Source organism: Phascolarctos cinereus, unplaced genomic scaffold, assembly GCF_003287225.1.
Source record: "Phascolarctos cinereus isolate Bilbo 61053 unplaced genomic scaffold, phaCin_HiC Scaffold_2;HRSCAF=192, whole genome shotgun sequence".
NCBI classification, from domain to species: Eukaryota; Metazoa; Chordata; class Mammalia; order Diprotodontia; family Phascolarctidae; genus Phascolarctos; species Phascolarctos cinereus.
Window position 1 is genome coordinate 334497760 of NW_027555625.1, and position 22624 is coordinate 334520383.

The 22624-nt window shown below is 38.4% G+C and overlaps 1 protein-coding gene across 2 annotated transcripts in view; it reads left to right on the top strand.

The window, feature by feature from the left end:
• PRORP (protein only RNase P catalytic subunit) overlaps positions 1–21253 on the top strand; it is a 72836-nt gene extending 51583 nt beyond the window's left edge. For both annotated transcript variants that reach the window (XM_020991379.2, XM_020991381.2), the window contains 4 exons: positions 3950–4057; positions 7408–7556; positions 13804–13999; positions 20071–21253. In XM_020991379.2, the coding sequence (XP_020847038.1) occupies positions 3950–4057; positions 7408–7556; positions 13804–13999; positions 20071–20202 (585 nt within the window). In that variant the 3' untranslated portion in view covers positions 20203–21253. The remainder of the gene's footprint in view (positions 1–3949; positions 4058–7407; positions 7557–13803; positions 14000–20070) is intronic.
• The last annotated feature ends 1371 nt before the right edge of the window (positions 21254–22624 follow it).

The window sequence follows — 22624 nt, forward strand, 5'->3', positions numbered from 1 at the left end:
ACATCCTAGCCTGAACTGTCCGTGAGATTCTAGAACAATATAACACTCAATACCCCCAAGAAAGCATCAGAAGAATCCGAGGGTACATAAGCTTAGCCCAAATATTCCTAGTCAAAGGGCCCAGAGCCTGGCCTTAAGATTCATTGGACTACCTGAAGCCATGAACAGGAAAAGAGCCTGGACATCTCATTTCAAGAAATCATGAAAGAAAACTACCTGAATCTCTTAAAACCAGAGCGCAAAATAAAAATTAAAAGAATCCACTGGTCACCTCTTCAAAGAAACATGAAAGTTATCAGAAAAATACTTCCCAAAACCAAAGGAAAAATACTGTAAGCATCCATAAAGAAAGACTGCAAGTACCAAGGAGCGACAGTTAGGATTGCATAAGAATTAGCATCCACCACACTATAGGAGTAGAGAGTTAGAATACAGTATAGCACAAGGCAGTAGAACAAGTCTTACAGCCAAGAATAACTCACCCAGAAAAACTAAGTAATAATCCTACTGGGGTAGAGGTGTGGGAGCTGGGGGCAGGACCTTTAATAAAATAGAGGGCTTCTAAGCATTCCTGATAAAAAGATTAGGGCTGAAGTAGAAACTATGAAATGCGCACCCAGGAGTCAAGAAAAACATAAAAAGGTAAACATGAGAGCAGTCATAAGGGACTAAACAAGAATAAACGGTCCCCTCAGAATTCTGTTATCATGAACAGTCATGTAAGTGGATACAGAAATATATTTCATTCTACAGGGAAACAAGAACAAGAAGAGTAGATTATGGGAGAGATTAGTCCTAAACAAAACAATCTCCAGCTATAGAGGGTGGATCTCATTGAAGAGTTTAAAAGAAATGAAAGAAAGGATAAGACTCTGTTACTGGGTGGGGGTGGGAGGGGCAGCTAGGTGGCACAGTGGATAGAGCTCCAGCCCTAAAGTCATGAGGACCTAAGTTTAAATCCGGCCTTAGACCAAACACTTGACACTAGCTGTGTGACCCTGGGCAAGTCACTTAACCCCAATTGCCTAAAAAATTAAAAAGAATCTGTTATTGGATATAGGGAAGAAGGAGGGTCAGGGGAGCAAAAGCATACTCTACCAAACCTAGAACATTGGTGCTAAGCACACTGTCTTTTCTCTATAAAGAGGGGATGGGAACAAATAAAAGGAGAAATATAGGAAAGAAGATGGAGAGAAACACACAGTTAACTATAATTACCATGAATGTCAATGAAATAAACTCAACCATAAAACCGAAGAGGATATCAGAATTCAACAATATTTTGTTTACCAAAAACAACACAAAAAACACTTGAAACATAAAGATTCAGAGGGTTAAAATAAGGGGCTAAAGCAAAATCTGTTATACTTTAGCTGACATTTAAAAAGCAGGGGGTAGTAGTCTTGATTTTAGACAAGGCAATAGCAGAAATAGATTTAAATAAAAGAGATCAATGCAAAAACTACCTCTTGCTGAAAGGTACAATAGATGGCGAATTCATGTCAATACTAAGCATATATGCACTAAATTGCATAGAGCTAAATAATTTAAGGGAAAAGAATTCTGAAGGAAATAGTAAGTTGGAATAGGGGGATACCTCAATATACCTTTTAGACCTGGTTAAATGTAACCAAAAAATAAATTAGATAAAAGTTAGAGACCTGAATAGAATTTTAGAAAATTTAGCTATGTAGATGTCTGATTATTGTTGTATAGGATTAGAAAAGAATATGCATCTTGCTCAGTTGTGCAAGGCACTTTTACAAAAATTGACCATTTACTAAAGCATAAAATCCTCACAAAGAAATGTTAAAAAGCAGTATTGCTAAACATCTTCTAGAGACCTCAGTGTAATAAAAATTATATTCAATAAAGGGCCACTAAAGAAACAATTGAAAATTATTTGGAGGCTAAATAACTTAATCATAAAGAATGGGGGGGAGACATATATTGTAAGAATAATTGATGAGATCATTAAAGATAGTAGCAACAATAAGACAACATACCAAAATTTTTGCGATGTACCCAAAGCAATCCTTGGGAAATTTTTTTTTTTTTGGTGAAGCAAATCAAGGGTAAGTGACTTGCCCAGGGTCACACAGCTAATAAGTGTCATGTATCTGAGGTCAGATTTGAACTCAGGTCCTCCTGATTCCAAGGCCGGAGCTCTATCTTAGCTGCCTAGCTGCCCTGAAAATTTTTTTTATATCTCTAAACACTCATCAATAAAAAAGAGAGAATGTGGGCCAATGGATTGGGCATGGAACCACAAAAACAAAAGTTAAGAAAACTAGGAAATATTAGGAACCCTATTAAACAACAAAAAAGAAATCTAGAAAAGCAAAGAAGAGGTTAATAAAATTTAAAGTGAAAAAATTTCATTGTATTAATAAATATAAAAAAGCACTGGGTTGTTTTTTTTTCTTTTAAATAAAATACAAAAGGAAAAAGAAATTGAAATTACCCATAAAAATGAAAAGGGTAGATTCACAAACAATTAAGAAATTAAAGAAAATATCAGAAACTATTTTGCCTAATTATATGCCAATAAAGCTGACACTTTAAATGGATTAATATTTACAAAAATATAAAATGCCCTAGTACAAGAAATAAGAGATCTACAGAACCCACTTTCAGAAAAATAAATTGAACACACAATAAATGAGCAAAAACCCAGGATCAAATGGATTTATAAGCAAATTCTGTCAAATATTTAAAGAATAGGGGGATAGAATGTCATATGTGAGGAAAAATAAGACTATATTGACAATACCATGGAAAGTAGGTTAGGCACAGAAAAGATAGGTTAGAGTCAGATTGTGAAGAACTTTAAATGCCAAACAGAGGAATCTGTATTCAATCCTAGAGACAATAAAAGATATTCTACAGCAGGGGTGGGAACCTTCAGCCTTGAGGCCACATGTGGACTTTCTAGGTCCTTGGATGTGGCCTTTTGATAGAGTCCAAGTTTTACAGAACAAATCTCTGTGTGGGTGGGGGGGGCAGTGGGGTTAAGTGACTTGCGCAGGGTCACACAACTAGTCTCAAGTGTCTGGTATGAGACCAGATTTGAACTCAGGTCCTCCTGACTCCAGGGACAGTGCTCTGTCCACTATGCCACCTTGCTGCCCCAGCAAATCCATTTATTAAGGGGATTTGTTCTGTGAAGTTTGGATTCAGTCAAAAGACCAAACTTGAAGCCCTAGAAGGCTACATGTGATCTCCGGGCCACAGGTTCCCCACCCTGTTCTAGAGTTTATTGAATCAAAGGAATAACAGGGTTAGACTTGCACATTAGGAATATTGCTGTGGCTGCTTATGGGCAACATTGGATCATAGGACATTGTTCTTTGTCAGGATGCAAAAACTATTGCCTCCTGTGAGGGTGCTAGAGATTTGAATGGAAAAGAAGCCATATGACCTCTCAGTTTTAACTTATATTTTTTTGGCACTATGGTTTTGTACAAAATACTTATCCACTTATATCAGATATTGTCCCTATTTCTGAACATTCACAAGTTGATCTAATGCAAAAGACTAGCAAAGACATCAAATTAGTAAACAAATTTCAACAAGTAGTCAAGTATTGCCCTCAGTAAACATTCAGAATTATTTAATAGAATACTGGTATCCAAATTTGTTGCACCTGTGAGTACCAAAGAATGGTATTAGACTATATCATAGAATCTGATAGATATATCTCATCTGGTGCATCAGCTTGACAGTCCAGGGCAGGCTTATTCTATCAATGTCATCCCAGTCATTGTATTCTTTTAGCCTCCTTGTGAGAGGAGATGTATGTAGAGGGTGTGCATACATATGTTGTATATGTTTTCTGTAAAAATTTTTAATCAACCACAAAAATCATGATATATTTTAGCATACTGTCTTTAATAAGAATTCAATGAAGTTCTTGTTAATATGGTAACTATTTATCTTTTATTTTTAGGAAATTAACAGATTTGTAAACTTTATTAAAAGTTGCCCTCCTTTTGATATTGTGATTGATGGACTCAATATTACCAAAATGTTTCCTAAAATTCGTGAATCTCGAACTGTAAGTGAAGTTTTTTCTTTCTTTTATTTTATGTCTGTAGAAGTACTTTTATATTGTATCCTGTAATGTAATTTTATAGAGGTTTCTTTCCCAGGATTTCCACAACTGCTTCCATGAAAAGAAAATATTTCTCTGGGTTAGCAATGACCAAACAGCTTGTGCAAGTTATACAATATTCTTTTCAGGAGTACAGTGAATTATAGGAGTTGGGGGAAAGTACTTATTGATATTTCACAACATGCATATGATGGAATTAGGAATTAGAACCTGGGTGTTCTGAGTTCATGGCCAGAATTCATTTTAGGCATGTTTTGGTCAAAACATACCTCAGTTCTTTAGTTTCTGTATGCTGTTGACTTTCAGGGAATCTTGTGAGAATTATGAGCCAGCATAATTCATAATGAAGGAGTGGGTGAATGAACGAAAAAGTCTTTGTTAAGCACTTACTTCATACAAAGCATTGTGTTAAGTGCTAGGAATATAAATAGAAAAGCAAGACCGTACCTGCTTCCCAAGAGCTCACATTCTAATGGAGGAAACTATACACATAGGAGGTTTTAGCTGCAAATCAGATGGAATGGAATATGGGATAGGATACAGCAGTAAAAGCAGATGATAATTCATCTTTATTGTTATTTCTCATCATAATAAAATCAATACCCATTTTTGATTCTGAACTTTTTGACCATGTCAGTCTTCAATGGAGAGAATTTGTCTTTTCAGGTCTTCAGTAGCTATGACTACAACATCTCTAGAAGCAATTACCAAGTCAGCTCTCTACAAGGGTTAAATTCACTGGATATTGGCTTTAGGGGCATGGCTGAAAGCAGAGCTGCTGATTTAGGGGGAGCAATTTTGTTCTTAGAGCTCTTAGGCCTGTGGTCCTGGGCTTTCTATAAACTAGTCTAAGGAGAATTGGTAACTGAGGTGGTCATTTGATTTGCCTGTCACATGCTGCCTTTTATCTCTCCCTCAAGATTCCTTATTGATTAAGGCTTGCCTGCCTTATGAATGGCAGTTGGTTGGTAGTTGATGGAGATGGTTGGCTGGCGCCCTTTTCCACAGAAATTACTCCCCTGAATGAGGCTGTAGGCATTGTAGAGATTTAAGAGACCAAAGGTCTTAATTCTAACACTTAGTTTCCCTCCTACATTCATTTAGAAAGGGGTATAGATAGCTTCTGCCCCTGCTTCCCTTTTTAGCTTCCTTTTTATGTGTTATCTTCCCCCATTGGAATGTAAGTTCCTTGAGGGTAGGGCCTGTCTTTCTGCTTGTATTAATATCCCACTTGTTCTTCACCCTCTACTAGACTTCCATTTCCTCAGTCTCTTAGTATTTTCTCCAGCTACTGCCCCTGCTCTAATTTCACTTTTGTTTTTCTTCAATTTAGTAATTTTACCTACTCTCAGCATTTTTATGAGGTAATATTTGTAAAGCATGTGCCTGGCACAGTGCCTGGAATATAGCAGGGAATTAATTAATGTTTATTCCCTTCCCTTCCAACTTCAGCCTAATAATTAGCCATTTCAACTCAACAATACCCTTTGCTCGTGATTCTTTTGCCCCTCCCTTAGCCCTGTTATGCTCTTCTCTTGCCAGATTTCAGCTCTAGATTACTTCCATGATCAACTTTCTCTTCATCTGCTGAATGAAGCTGAAGTAATTAACATAATCATGTCCTAGGCCCTAGCTGCAGCAAATTAGTCCTTTTATTCCTCCCTAAATGATTTCTTATCTCACTGCTCATAACAGCTATTCCAAATCTTCCTTCAAACCTTCCACAACTCCTTCACTGTCTACTCTCAGCTGAAAATCTTGCCTCTTACTTTACTGAGAACATTGTGACCATACAGCATTAACTTCCTCTTCCTTTTTCTTCATCCCAAAATGTCTTGATAATGTAACCCTCTCCGTCCTCCTTCATATAACACCTGAGAAAGAGGTGACCCTTGTACAAGTTCCGTTCCCCTACCTTCAATTGCATCCATAATCATCCTTTATCTCTCTCTCTCTCTCTCTCTCTCTCTCTCTCTCTCTCTCTCTCTCTCTCTGCCTGTCTCTCTTTGTCCCTCTCCCCCTTTCCCCCTTCTTCTCTTTCCCTCTCTCATCTTTATCCTCTCCTAATCAACTGACTCCTTCCCTACTGCCTTCAAACATGCCCAAGTCTCTTCAGTCCTTCATCAACCTTTACTAGACCCTAACAGACCCTCAAGCTATTGTCCTTTCTCTCTCCTCTTTCTCAGCCAAACTTCCAGAAAAGGCTATTTATAATCACTTCCTGTCCTTTCATTCACTCCTCATTTCTTTGTATTCTGTCTTCTGACCTCATCACTCAACTGAAATTGCTGTCTCCAAATTTACCAATGATCTCTTGTTTGCTAAATCTGATTGACTTTTCTCAGTCCTGATCCTTCTCAACCTGTCTTCTGCATTTGACACTGGTGACCACCCTTTCCTTTTGGATATATTCTTCTGTTTCCATGACACTTTTTTTTTAATAATATTTTATTTTTTTTCTCACTTGCATGTATAAACAATTTTTTAACATTGATTTTTTTTAATTTTGAATTCCATATTCTCTCCTTCCTTCACTCCCCTGAGACAGTAAGCAATTTGATATAGGTTATACATGTGCAGTCATGCGAAACGTATTTCCATATTAATCATGTTGTGAAGGAAAACACAGATACCTCCCCCCAAAAAAAAAAATAACAAAAAAAAAGTGACAAATAGTACACTTTGAACTCCATTAGTTCTTTCTCTGGAAGTGGATAGCGTTTTTTATTATGAACCTTTGGAACTGTCTGTAACATTTTTCTTTCCTGCTTCTCTTCCACCTCTTTAACTGTTCCTCAGTTTCCTGTGCTTTCTCTTCTTCCTCTATACTTTTTCTCTTGGTAACTTCATCTGTTCCCATTGATTTAACTATGCAGACAAGTCCCTAATCTACATATATATTCAGCCACAGTCTATTTATTCCCTGAGCTTCAGACCCATATCAAGTCAAGTCAACAAGATTTTAATAAGCACTTGCTACATACCAGACATTATACTCAGCATTAAGGATGCAAAGAAATGAAAAAAATAATCTCTGCTCCACAGGAGCTCATAGCCTAATGGGAGGGACAACATGAAAAGGCTTCTTATAGAAGGTAAATTTTTTCTCAGACTTGAAGGAAGACATGAGGCAGAGATGAGTGAGAGAATTCCAGGTCTTGGCGCAGCCAGTAGGAATGCTCAGAGCTAGGGGTGAAATGTCTTGTGCAGGGAACTGATCAGTCACAAGAAATGCTCTCCACCATAAAAATTCCTCCTGTGACTTTCCTGTCTATTGACTTTGTACCTTTCAGCTTCTTGATGTGGTCTCTCAAATAACAAAACAGAATCTCCAGGTGCTTGTCCTGGGTCGGAAGCACATGCTAAATGGAAGTTCCAGGTGGCAAAAGAATGAAATGGCAGCTGTGCAGAACATGGCCTACTGCTTCTTTGCTGATAACATGTGAGTATCTAGGACAGTAGGCACATGCAGCTAGTTTGTTATGAGAGATCTCAGTAATATTTTATTATAGCAGTCCATCAAAGGTGGAACAAGCATTTAGTTAGCTGTGCTGTAGGTGAAGAGATTAAGAATCATTTCAAGCAAGAATACATCCCCAAGCAGCAGCTTAGGTGGCACAGCGAATAGTGCTTCAGCCTTGGAGTCAGGAGGACCTAAGTTCAAATCCGGCCTCAGACACATGACACTTACTGGCTTTGTGACCCTGGGCAAGTCATTTAACCCCAATTGTCTCACCAAAAAGGCAAAAAAAAAAAAAGAATATATCCCCAAGCTTAAAACTACATGGAGTTTGCTATCAAATTTTGTCAACATTTGGAAGATCTTTATTACTAGAGAAGATTGAGTTCCCTGCCTAATGTGTGGAACACCAAGCTGAGTTCAGGCACCTAAATTAAAGGCTTTAGAACTGGAAGGAACCCTTGAGACTACTAGTCCAGAACCCCCTCATTTTGAGGTCAAAAAAAGTTGAGGCTCTTCTTCTAGTCACTAGACATTCAATTTGTAGTGTTAGCCAAATTTCTTTTGTGTCTCTGTGCCTGTTTTTCTATTAGTTTTAAAAAAAAGTTTGATGGCAGATCATTTTAGAGCATCTAAATGGAAGTGACTACATAAATGTAAAGTGGTGTTATCAGGAAAAAGTCTAATTGGAAATGGACTCTTATATCATGGACTATTTGTTTAGTGCTGACTGAAGTTAAAAATTCACTCATTATATTTGACTCAGTAACCTTGTTTCCCCATAGGTCCTTATATTTTTCACTTATCTCTGATTTCCAATCTAGTCCAATAAACATTGATTATATAGGATTACCGTATTCAATGCACTTTGCAGATACTAGGAATATGAAGACAAAAGAAAAATTCCTTTCATCAAGGAAGGGATATAACATGTAAACATCAGGGGGTGTACACACATACAATAATTTGAGGTGAGAGAGCACTAAAAACCTGTGGCATGGAAAAAGGCTTCCTGGAGAAAATTGCCCATATTCTCAACTTTGAAGAGAGCTGGGAATTCTGAGAGGTGAAAATGAGTATGGAGGGCATTCTAGGCATGGAAGAGAGGCCTTTTCAGAGGCATAGAAGCAAGAAGTAAAATTCTCATTTAGGAAACAGTTAATTGGCATAGTTGCCTAAAATATATTGTGAATGAAGAAGAATAATGCACAGACTGGAAAAGTAGACTGAAACTAGGTTCTGAAGGGCTTTGAATTCTTAACTATGGAGTTTATATTTTATGCTAGAAGAAATAGGGACTCTCTGAAGTTCTTAAACAGGGAAGTGACATGGTCAGACTTGTACCTTGGGAAGATTATCTTGGTAGTAAGTGGAAGACAAAAATTGGAGAGAAAATAAATCAGAAACCAGATGTCCAATTGTGAGAGCTATTGCAAAATATGGTCATGTGACACTGAGAAAGTGACAGATCAGTTGATCAACAAACATTTACTAAACACCCGTCATATCATGTGCCGGGCACTGTGCTAAGGTGCTGTGAACAGAAGCAAAACAGTTCCTGCCTTCAGGGAACTAACATTCTAACAGAGGAGACAACATGCACAATTATTGGCATACACAGAGCACATGCAATATACATTGTATATTGTGTGTGTGTGTGTGTGTATTTATGTATATGTATATATATAGTAATGTTAGAAGGGAAGGCATCAGCAACTGAAGGGAACCCATAAAGTCCTCATGCAAAAGGATAGACATGAGCTGAATCCTGAAGAAAACCAAGGATTCCAAAAGGCAAAGATAAAAAGAAAGAATTCCAGGCATAGAGGACAGACAGTTCAAAAATTTAGACAGGATATAAAGCAGACCTGCACAACTTGGCAATAGGTAGGGGCCACAATTAAAATAGGCTAAACTTCTTCAGGCCACAGATAGGTTTTTATTGCCTCACTTTCAAAGTAAAGGTATAATTAATGATTAAACTATTTCTCAAAAGCACTTTTTTTAATCAGGACATAATCCAGCAATCAGTAAACACTTCTTTATGAAGTCACCTTCAGTAAAAGACTTCCCAGCAGCAGCAATTTCTTTAGAAATCTGAAAACTAACCTTAGTAGCCACCTCATTTTCCGAATTTACTTTCTTGAAAAACCATTGTTCCCCACTGAGATTTTTCGACAGTTTGGATGCTTTAATTTGTTTTTCATTGGTGTCCAATTTGCTTAAGTCAAGATGTTTTGATTGGAAATGGCAACAGAAATTGTGTTCTTCGGAATGGCAATTACTCCTTGTCAAACAAATATTTTGTCTCTCGTACAAGTAAACGAGTATCTCTTTGTCCACTCCAAATTAAGCGCTCTATGTTCTGATTCGATCTTCTGTTTCTTTTTATCATCCATTTTACAAAGTCACCCAAAAAACTTTAGTGTTAGAACCAGAAAATCTCCACAGCAATTGCTCACATACAAAGAAACACTGAACTGAGTGTCTGACTTGGAGAGAGCACTACACAGTTATGTAACTTGGAGGGCAGCCACAAAGTGAAGGAGGAGAAAGTGTTGTCGTTCATCAAATAGAGGGCATCAGCTGCATTGGTGTGTGGCAGCACTGGCTTTGTCCCTATTCAATGCTAGTAATGACCAAAAAGATATGACTCTCACTCCTCTCAGACTAGAGATAGACTGATGATGGTTGGATGCCACTGGTCATATGACAAACAAGAGTGAGTACACAGTGGCAACCCACCCACCAAGTTATGTGACGGACATAATAGTGACTAATAAAAGGTGGCTTAAACAGGGCTGGGACAAAGCACTCACTATATCTTTACTTTCTCTTACACCTCCTACATTTTTCATGGGCAGCCCGAAATCCTTTGGTAGGCCGCAAGTGGTCCACAGGCCAGATGTTGTGCAGGCCTGATATAGAGTATCATGTGTAAGAAAAAACAAGTAGAACACTTGCAAGATAGTAATATGTAATAAAATGGGAAATATAAGATAATTCTGTTAGAGTTAGACGGGCTTACGTTTCCACAGGTAGAATAATGCAGAGATTTAAAGAACAGCTCCAGGAAGTAGTACACTGTAGGTTGGCTTGGGTTTAGCCAATAAAAAGTAAGTTGATGGTTCCAAAAAGACCCCAAAATCAAGATAAGGCTCGAGCCAGCTCAGACCAGTTAGGGTCAACCTGAGGACATCTGAAAAATGTTAGTGTGTCTGCTTAATGAACTTCATTACTATTATCTGACACACCCCAAATAAAATTAGAGCCTCATTAATGAGTCATGGGATGCATGACCAAGGGAGGGGAAACATACTTGAGCATATCAAGGGGGAACATGTAAGGAAAGGTGTAACCTGGGAAGGGATGGACCAATCCAGGCCTGGGAGGTTTCTCGCCAAATTCAACTGCATAAAAGCACACTTGCCCTTGCACTCAGGGCCCACCCCTCCTGAAGAGGGGTGGAGCCTGCTTCTGGCCAGAAACGTCTAAATCCTCTGGACTTTCTTTGTAATAAATTTTCTTGATACTAAATTTTTGGTGTCAAGCCTATTTCTAACAAGTCTAATCAATCAATAATCAGTAAATATTTACTAAGCACCTATATGTGCCAGGCATTGGGCTAAGCCCTAGAGATACAAAAAGAGGCAAAAGATAGTCCCTGCCCTTAGGAATCTTATAATCTAATGGCCAGATCACAGAGAGCTTTAAATGCCAGAATAGTTTATTGATTCTCCCATAATTTTCTTCCCACTCCATTCCAGCTCCCGAAGTGATATTCCTAAAGCACAGGTCCAACCATGTCACCTCTCTGCTTAGTAAACTCCAGTGGCTCCCTGTCATCTGTAGGATCAAATACAAAATCTTCTGTTTGCTGTTCAATCTAACCTCCCTCACCCTACCTTTCTAGTTTTCTTATACCTTACTCACTACCAGATACTCTTTAATCCAGCAACACTGGCCCCCTTGCTGTTCCACAAACAAGATACTCCATCTCTCAACTCGGGGCTTTTTCTTGATCTGTTCCTTAAAAGGTCTCCCTCCTCTACTCTGCTTCCTAACTTCCTTCAAATTCCATGTAAAGTCCCACCTTCTATAGGAAAGACTTTCCCAACCCTTCTTAATTCTAGTGCCCTCCTTCTGTTAAGTATTTCCTTTTTATTCTGTATTTATAACTTGTTTATACATATCTGCTTGCTTGTTGTCTCCCTTAGTAGATTGTGAGTTTCTTGAGGGCAGGGACAGTCTTTTGCCTTTTTTTTTTTTTTTGCATCCCCAGTACTTAACACAGTCCTTGGAATATAATAGACGCTTAATAAGTGTCTATTGACTGACTGATTCTAAAAATAATAAGGAACCACTGGAGTTTATTAGGGGGAAGGAGTAGGGTGGGAGGCTGTAACATAATCAGACATGCCCTTTAGAAAAATCACTTTGGTGGCAGTGTGGAGAATGGATTAGAATAGTAATCTCTACTGGAGACAGGGAAACCAGTCAGGACCTGTTACAATAACCTAGACAAGAGGCTCTTGAATTAAGGATGGTAGCTAACTAAGTAGAGAGAAAGGGAGTTATTCAAAAAAGTTATTTGTGTATTAAAATAACAGTATTTAGCAGTTGGGTAGACAGTATGTGGTTCAGTGGATAGCCCTGGCCCTGGAGTCAGGAAGACCTGGATTCTAATCCAGCCTCAGACACTTCCTAGGTGTGTTATCCTGGGCAAATCACTTAACCTCTGATTACTTGACAAAATGGGTCCACTGGACCCAGTGGAGAAAGAAATGGCAAGCCATTCCAGTACCTTTGCGAAGCCCCAAATGGAGTCACAAAAGGTTGGATACAACTGAAAAAGGAATAAACAACAACAAAGGCAAGATGAGAGAGAGTGAAGAATCAAGAATAATAGTGCAGATAAGATTTGATAATTTATTGGTTAAGGGTTTGAGGGAGAGTGAAGACTCAAGAATGACTTTGAGGTTGGAAATCTGAGTGACTGAAAATTTGTAGTACACTGTAGAGAAATAGCAAAGTTTGGAGGAAGGATGGATTTAGAGGGGAAAATAATTAGTTTTATTTTGGACTTGTGATGTTTGAGATGCCTGTGAAGATGTTCAGCAGTGAGTTGTTGATTCAAGACACACAGAGACTAGAGTTAGATATGTAAATCTGGGAGTCATCTTCATAAAGATGATAATTAAACCCATAGATACTGATGAAATTGCCAAAAGGGAAAAAATAGGAGACTCAGGACAGAGGTTTTTGTACCAGGGGAAGGTTTTGGGGTTTTTTTATGTTTTGTTTTGTTTTGTTTTTTTATACAGGGATTTGAAATAGACTCACTTAAATTGAACCAGTAGTAAGATTTTATAACATTTTGTAGTCAGAATTGCTCAGGACCCAAGTGATTGCCAACATTCCTCCCACATGTGCAGAAATGTAATGAGTATTTTTATATTAAGGGTGGGATTGATAGAGAAAAATTATAGCTATCTCTGGGACTTTAAGAAATTATGAGTCCTTAGTGATTCTTGAAGGAGAGAAACCTTTGTAATATAGGAAGTTTCTGATCTGAGTAACTCCCTAGCAACTGCTTTGAAAAATGCAAATTTCAACTTCCATTTGGGGTTTGACAAAGAAAGTATTGTGCATAATACCCATCTCTAGCTTGTTCTGTGAGTTTAGGAGGGAAGAAATGCTTGATTTAATCAATGTTACAAATAGAAAAAATATGCTTTGTTCATAAATTAGTGTTTAGGAGCTGAAAGTCAGGATTTTAAAATTTTTTAATTTTTAAAATTTTTTTTGTTTGTTGTTGTTTTTTAAGGCAATTGAGGTTATGTGACTTGCCCAGGGTCACACAGCTAATAAGTGTCAGGTGTTTGGTCAGAGGCCTGATTTGAACTCAGGTCCTCCTGACTGTAGAGTGAGTGTTCTATCTACTGTGTCACCTAGCTGCCTCAATTTTGAACAGTTTTAAACAACCTGAGTAAATAGAACCCTAAACTATAGACCTTGAACAGATCAGATCATCTTCCCTTTCAGTCTTTTGGACTCTCTTTGAAATATTACCATTTGTGTTATAAAGACCTGCAGTGGGTAATGAAGATTACTGTGTTCATAGTATCAAGAATTTAGAACACTTCTTCAAAAAGTAGTAAAGAAATATAAAGCATAGAGAAGACAATTATGTCTCTTTCATTTGACTCTCTCTTTTTGGTTGACTTAGCTCAGAAGATGATGCCTTCCTATTATATGCCACTCTGCACTCAGGGAACCATTGCAGATTTCTTACCAGAGATCTGATGCGGGACCACAAAGCCTGTTTGACTGATGACAGGACTCGACATCTATTCTTTAGGTGGCAGCAGGGACATCAACTTGTGTTCCTCAACTATTACCCAGGAAAAAAGATTATTTTTCAGGTATGTTTTCATCTCTCTGTACTGGGTCAGCAGGGTATGATACTGATTAAGAATGGGAGACAAAAAAAAAAGAGCATTATTTCAGAAAGGCCAAACACAACTATTAACTGTTAAAGAGGATTCCCTCTACCTCCTTTCCTTCCAAAATGGAGTTATAATTGTTTCATTTTTTTCTCTACTGTCTGAAATTTTCTGGGTTATAAAAACAAAAAATCTCTAACACACTAAAATTTTTCAGTATTCATTAGATATCACTGAAAGAACCTAAGGTTCATGAAATGAACCTTCATAGATGGGTTTGGTTTGGTTTTTAAAACTTTTATTATTTATTTGTTAAGCACAATGGAATCAAATTATTATTATTTATTATTCACTATGGAATCAAAACTACTTTAATATTCTTCATACTTCTGGGGGCAGCTGGGTGGTGCAATGTGGATAGAGCACCGGCCCTGAAGTCAGGAGGACCTGAGTTCAAATCCGGCCTCAGACCAAACACTTGACACTTACTAGCTGTGTGACCTTGGGCAAGTCACTTAACCCCAATTGCCTTAAAAAAAAAAAAGATTCTTCATACTTCTTACCCTGCTCTATCTATATGTGCCTATTAGTTCTGGTGAGTTCTCCTTTTGTTATGTTAGATGCACACTAGCAAATTAAAAAAAGCTAATGTAATCTTGGGCTGCATTAGAGAGATATTCTGTTCTATTCTCATTCAGTTTTAAGTTCCACATTTTAGAAATAACATTGAAAGGTTGGAGAACATCCAGGAGAGGGCAACAAAGATCTGGGAATCACCAACATAGATGGCAATTTGAAAGCATGGGAAGTCATGACACTAAATAAAATAATGTAAAGGGAGAAGAGAATAGGGCCCAGGACAGAGCCTTAGGAGACTCCCATGGTTAACTGTCATGATCTGAATGAAGATCCAGCAAAAGAGTCTGAGCAGGAGTAGTCAGACAGGTAGGAAGAGAATCAGAAGAGAGTGGTTTTACAGAAACCTAGAAGAGATCATCAAGAAGACAGTAATCGGGACTGAGGGACAAAAGGACTGACTGCCAGACCAAGGACCAGAGCTGAAAGCTGGTGCCAGCAGCCTGAGATGCAATAGCCACCAGAGGTCTGGAGCCAACTCAGCCACAGCTTAGGCCTGGTTCGATTCCCCAGGGACCCATGGCAAGCAGCCCTGCCCTGGGCCTGTGCTTGTCACTGAGTCTGCAACTTTTGAACCACCATTTCACCTTGGTCCATAATACTAGGTACACTAGGCATGAAAACAACACTACTACCCCTTCCACAGCACCACAAGCCATCAGGACCCTGTTCAAGGGTATACTCACTCCCGTCATCACTGTATTCTCAATCCTGGGTAGTGGCACTGGCCCTGCTAGGCTGGAAGCTTGAGAAATGCCAGGTAGAGGGCACCTACCAGCCCAGCAGTGAAGAGCAGGTGGGTGCCTGGGCACCACCGCCCCCAACCTGAAACTTCCCCCTGAAGAGTGGCTCGTATGAGCACTGCATCCCCCCTCTTCCTACACATAACCCCACACCCCATTTCTAGTTTTAGACCCACCTAACATTGGGCACTCAACCACTTTAACAACCCCCTTCAGGAACTAGTTACTGGTAACACTAGTAACTAGTGTTACTTCAGTGAAGTAACACTGAGGGCCTCAGCTGCTAGGGGTAGCAGGGAGTGGGCAGGAGGGTGCTGTCTAAGCTGGTGGACATTGGCCTGGAACTGGCAGCTACTACTTCTGCTTTTCCTGACTTGAACTATGGTGGCCACCTGGTCCTCTACCCTGATGACCTGCTCCTGCCTTTCAGTTGTCCCACACAGCTGAGGTAACCCCAGGCCCCCAGGACTCAAAGAATAAGGCAGTGAGGCTGGGTGTCTTGCTGGGGTTAGGGTGGGTGCAAAAAGTTTGGGCCCCCTTCCCTTTCGTGGAGGAGGGCAGAGATTTTGGTGAGCACCAGTTCCCCATCCCCAGGTCATTTCCAGTGGCCACTTAACTCTCTCTGGACTAATTGTCCCCTCCTGGTGAATAATAATAATAGCTATTTGAAATGAAAAGAGGTACTTAGAAAAGTCTTCTGCCCCTTCTGGAAAACTTCCTCCACTTCCTTTCTCTGAAACTTCCTCCTCTCCCTGGCCCCTTCTTTTTTTCCTCTCCCTTTCCATCACCACTACCACCAGTTCCCTAGAACTGTACCTGGGAGGGGATGCTTGATTTGTATTTTTTATAAAGATGGTAAAAAAAAAAGACAGTAATTAACACTGTCAAAGACTGCAGAGATGTCAAGAAGGATGAGGATTCAGAAAAGGCTATTAGATTTGTCAGTTAAGAAGTCATTGGTGGAGCAGCTAGGTGGTGCAGTGGATAGAGCACCAGCCCTGGAGTCAGGAGGACCTGAGTTCAAATGTGGCTTCAGACACATATCACTTAACTAGCTGTGTGACTCTGGGCAAGTCACTTAACCCCAATTGCCTCGGGGGGAAAAAAATCATTGATTACTTTGAAGAGAACAGTTGCACTTGAATGATAAAGTCAGAATTTCAGAACTATACCAAAAGCCAACCATAAGCCCATAACCATATGGGCAATAGAAAAAGGGACCTATCAGAAAAGCTAGTTCCCTCTCAAGCAAACAAGTGGAAAATATCCAAGCAGAATCAAAGACTAGCAAGAGACAGATGTAATATATCTGGAGGCATCAAAATCAGACTTGCCCAAGACAGCCCCAGGATAGTTAGAAAGGTCTGGAAGAGACAGGGACCAAAAGAAGCAGGGTGAAGTGAAGATGAACCATTGCTCAGATTGGGGCACCCCAGCCCTAGGTTCTTGTATTTCTATCTTGAGATGCTAAAGAGTACCCTGAAGATCTAGCACTCTGAACCTCAAAAATTCACAATGGCCAAACCTTAGGAGGTGGAAATCAGGGTGAGACTAAACAAGGCCAGCTGTCTCACCCAGAAGTTTAGTAGGAGGCAGAGCCTCTGGCCCTGACACAAATTCCTCCGTTAGGAGCTGAGGCTAGAGGCATGAGTAAAGAATACACTGAGGTATGCTAGAGCTAGCTCAAACCAACTTGGAAGCCAATTGTTAAATTTTCAGTGTGAACATTTATACTTCATAAATTGGCAAATGCTACCAGAGCTTGATTTATTATTTTGTTGATTGTCTAGACTTAAGAAAGTGACAAAAAAATTATAATAATACATATTGAACGTACAAGTGTGTGGTGCATGCTTCCCTCCCCTTAACCTGCCCCCAGAGCTGATGATTAAACATTTACCTGCACACCCTTGAATATACTAGTGTAGAAAGGAGGAAGAAGTGGGTGGATCTTATTTCTCATAACTGAGATTACCGGAGGAAATGTTAAAATTGTACTTTGCATCATGGGCACACACCTAGCAAAAGTAATTTTTAATAATACATTATAATTCTAATACAGGTATTGTTCTGCTTGGAGATAGAAATGTCCAAATTGATTGACAAGAGTCCCCTTATGTCCTATTTCCAACACAAGTCATTTTTGAAGTGAGATTTGTCAGAATCTTGAATAAAGAAAATTTCACTATATGGTAAAACACTTTTACACAACACAAGAGTAAAGTAAAAGTTAACATTTTATTTCATCAAACAAAATGATGGACACTTGATCTTTGGGGCCCAGCCTTAGACAATTAATTTCCTAAAATCACTCAATCCCTCTATGGTCACTCTTCTCAAGGGCTCCCTCCCACCTAGTCACAGATGACTTGAAATAATCAAATAGAGGTGTACACACACACACACACACAGCACACACACACAGAGAGAGAGAGACAGGTTAACACAGGGAAGGGAATAGTAACAAGCAAAACAAACTGATCCCACACAGGGAGATTAAAAGGAAGGGGGAAAGAACTAAAAACTAAGCAGGTATCCCTCAATTGGGGAATGACTGAATAAATTATGGTAAGAGAATGTAACAGAAAAGAGACAATTTCTGAGAATCTTTGGAAATAGGACCTGACATAGAGTGAATTGAGCAAAACCAGGAGAACATTTTATACAATGGAAACAGTCTTGTAAAGAAACAATTTTGAAAGACTTAAGAACTTTTCTCATGGCAATCCCCAATCATGTTTTCAGAGGCACTATATAATTCTTCATGTTCCCCACCCCTTGACAGAGAGGTGACAAACTCAGGGTACATAAAGAAATATGCATTTGGGGGTATGGCAGTTGTGTGAATTTGTTTTGTTTGACTCTATTTGTTACAAGAGAGGTTTTTTTCCCTCTTAATTGGAGGGGGTTGGAAGGGATGAGAAAAGCAAAGTTACCAAAAAAAGAAAAAGAGGACCATTAACACATTTTTATAAGTACACAGAAGAGTACAGAAGGTAGATGAGAAGGGAACAGACAAGCAAGACAGTTTTGAAAGTAATGGATTGATGCATTTGACACTTGTCATCCTGGGCAAGTCACTTAACCCAGATTGCCTCACACACACACACACCACACACACACACACACACACACACACACACACAAAAGTAATGGATTGGATTCATTATATACTTTGTTTAAAAAATAAATGGTATGCAATAGAGATTCATGGCTTCATATATAATTCTCCTTTTTATATATGAAAATGTTCATGAGTTCAGTTTATTTTTTGGTATTAACTTTAAAACTTTTTTAAACATAATATTTAGTTTTTTTCCCCAGTTACATGTAAAGACAATTTTTATCATTCATTTTAAAAAATTTTTGAGTTCCAGATGTTCTCTCCCTCCCTCACCTACCCTCTCTCTGAGATAGTAAGCAATTTGATAAAGGTTACACATGTTCAGTCATGTAAAACATATTACAATATTAGTCACGTTGTGAAAGAAGACACAGACTAAAGGGGGAAAAAACATGAAAAAATAAAGTGAAAAATAATATCCTTTGACCTGCATTCAGACTCTATCAGTTATTTCTCTGGAGATGGATGAATTTGTCATCTTTGGAATTGTCTTGGATCATTGTATTCTCATTCACAGTTGAACTTTAAAAATTTTTTTAAACTGATTTTTTTTTTTAAGTAGAGCTGCCCAAAAGTGGAATATGCTGCTTTGAGAAGGTAGTCAGTTATACGTCACTTTAGATCTTCAGGCATCACTTGTTAGTCATATTGTAGAAGGGATTCCTGTACTGGTCTAGCTTGGACTAAAAGGCCTCTAAGTTGTCTTCCATTCCAAGTCAATCTGCAAGTATTTACCAGATGCTGTCTGATGGGCAATGTGCTGTGCCTGGAGTATACAAAGAAAGGTGAAAAGAGTCCCTGCCCTCAAAGAGCTCGTTTTCTAACGTGGAGACAGTGTGCCAAGAACTATATGCATACAAGACTAATACAGAGTAGAAGAAAGACATTAACAATAGGGAGGGGGGAACAAGCAGGAAAAAGGCCTCTTACAGAAGGTGATGTTTGAGCTGAGACTTGGAGGAGTCCAGGAGGTGGAGGTGAGAAGGGAGAGCATTGCATGAATTGGGGACAGTCTGTGAAATGGCCGAGAGTCAGGAGATGAGTATCACACATGAGCAACATCAAGTAAGCCAGTGAGTACCTAGAGAAGAATAATTGTGAAAGACTCTAAATGCCAAAGAAGATATGCTAGATTCTGCGGACAACAAGCGACTACTAGGGTGTAACTGATTGAGGGATGTGAGGACCTGCTCCAAGATAGTGCTGTGTGAGTGGAGAAAAAAGAATTTTGGAGACATAGAATTGGGTATGTTGTGGGTGTTGGGAGATGTGGAGATCAGTGATACGACCACCTCTGTAGCTGAGGAAGAGTTGGAGAGTAGACACGAGAATTGAGTAGATTGGAACTGGAAGTTAAGGTATTTGAGAAATCATCAATAACCATGTTGAAGTTCCTGCTGTGAGATCAAGATGAGAAAGACTGGGCCAAAGTATCGAACTCATGGAGCAATGAAGAATGTCCTGGGGGCTCAGCAGATAATATTGTCGCTATCAGTATATTCTGTCAATACTAACATAAATCTTATGTCCTGTTTCTGATTCAACAGTCTGTTCTCACCTATGATACAGTCATACAGACAACAGGAGACTCATGGCATATACCATATGATGAAAACGTGGTGGAAAGATATTCCTATGAAATACCAACTAAATGGCTTTGCCTTCGGCAACAAAACTGAGGCTTCTAGCCTGGACTGGGTAGCCTCTGAGTGCCCTTCCTGCTCTAGATCTGTGATCTTCACTAAATGTCTGTGTAGCATTTTGGCTACTGCAAAACAAAGTGGTTCTTATACAGGATAGATAATCCAAGACTGGAGCTCTGCATATGCTCTGGAAAAGAAGAAAATATATTACTTTGCCTATTCAAACAAATCTACAATTTTAATAAGCGGTTTTTAAATTAAATGAGACATTTAATCTTCATTTCCAGATTACATTTTCCCCATTACTTCCCTTCTGCTGTACATTCTGCTATATTTTTTTAATTTTATGATTATAGATATTTGGTGCTGCCCAACAATAAACTGAATATTTCTATATTTATTTGTTTTCCTTTATTAAATGTTGATGATTTCTATGGATTAATTTTACTTACTGCTATTTTATTGAAGCTATAACTATTTTGATTACCATATTATTGGTTTGCTAGAATTTTCTACGTGAATCATTATATCATCTGCAGATAGAGATAATTGCCCCTCCTCTTTGCTTATTATACTTATTCCTTTAATTTCTTCCTCTTGTCTTGTTGTTGTAGCTAGAATTTCTTGTACTTTGTCATAGTGGAGAAAGGAGGCTTAACTTTTTGGGAGAGCTTCCAGTACTTCTTTATCATAAATCACACTAGCTTATGGGTTTTAAGTAAATACTGTTGACTATGTTGAAAGGAGACCATTCTAGGAAAGGAACTTCTTTGACAGGAATTTCTGGGAAAGCTAGAAAGCAATTTGGCAGAATACAACTTTTAAAGGAACATCTTATAATATACTCCAATAAGTTCCAAGTGGATAAATGATCCAAATATGAACTATTGTATCATCAAAAGGGGGATTAAAAAGAATTCTTAATCCAATGAGGAATAGAAGGGATTATCAAAGAAAATCTTGATTTTATAACATGTTGAAAGTTTGCACAAACAAAAGCATTTCAGCTAAAATAAGAACTGGATTGGGGAAAAAACTTTGTATTTAACATCTCTGATAAATTCCCATAAATATAGACATATATACATATCTATGTTGTGTGTGTGTGTGTGTGTGTATAAACCCTAAGAATCAATCCTAAATATATGTGATTAAAAGCTTCCAAAACAAAAAACATAAACTACCAAAATCCATATGGGAAAAATTCTACAAATCGCTAATAAAAAGAAAAATTTAAATAAATTATCACCTCATACTCATCAAATTGGCAAATGTGGTAAATGAGGAAAATATTCAGTGTTAGAATAGCTATGAGAAAACAGGCACAATAATGTTGATATACTTCCGAATTGGTTCAAATGTTCTAGAAATGAATTTAGAATTATGTGTGAAAGTGACCAAAACTGTTCATACCTGTAACCTAGTGATCCTACTCCTAGGTTTATACCCCAAGGAAGCCAATGACAGAAAAAGAGGTTGTGTTTATAGGAATATTTTATGAAGTAGCAGAAAGTTAAAATCAAAGTAAATGTCTACCAATTGGGGAATAGTTGAACAAATTGTGGTATGTGAATATAATAGAATAATGTTACACTGTAAAGAACAACAAATATGAGGGAGGAATTCAAAGAAATACTCAATTCTATTTAAAAACATTTTTAAGTGTGTGCTGTATTCTAGACATAGTGCTAGGTGTTTGGAATACAAAAACATGAAAATAATTCCTTAAGGAGCTCATAGTCTACTGAATGACACCACACGTGTTTGTGAGACACCACAAGTACACCAGTAAATAAACATAAAATAAATAGAAAGTAATCGGGTTTAGGGAAAAGGAAAGCACAAACAACTGGAGATCAGAAAAGGTCTCCAGTAGGAAGTGGCAGTTGAGCCTGTGCAAATACATGATGACAGAGTATGGAATGGCATGTACAGCATATAGCAAAGGAGTCTGATTTGGCTGGAATGTAAAGTGTATATGGGGAGAGGAGCAGAGTAATGTGAAATCTGTTGGGATAGCCAATAAGTATTTACTCTTTGCCAAGCACTTTGCTAAATACAGGGAATACAAAGAAAACAAATAATTAGACTCTGCCTTCAAGGAGCTTACATTCTAATGGGGTAGACAACATGCAAACAGCTATGTACATACAAGATAGGAGGGGAGTAGTTGTCCCTTCTTCTCACCTCTGTCTCTTGGCTTCCTTCAAGAATCAAACTCAAATGTGAAAGACCTTTCCTAGTCTGTTCCCACCTCTCTCCCCCAACCCCCAGTACAATCCTTATGAAGTTACTCATGCTCAAGGTAAAGAAGCTAGCCTCTTAAAGTTGTAGTTTTAACTGTTAATGATGAGATGTTGATTGTCTGTGTAAAGCAATTTGGAAATGCATTTAACAAAACTGAAGTCACCTGATTAGTAATGGGTTTGTTTCAAGTTTCAAGTTGGTGAACTTTTTG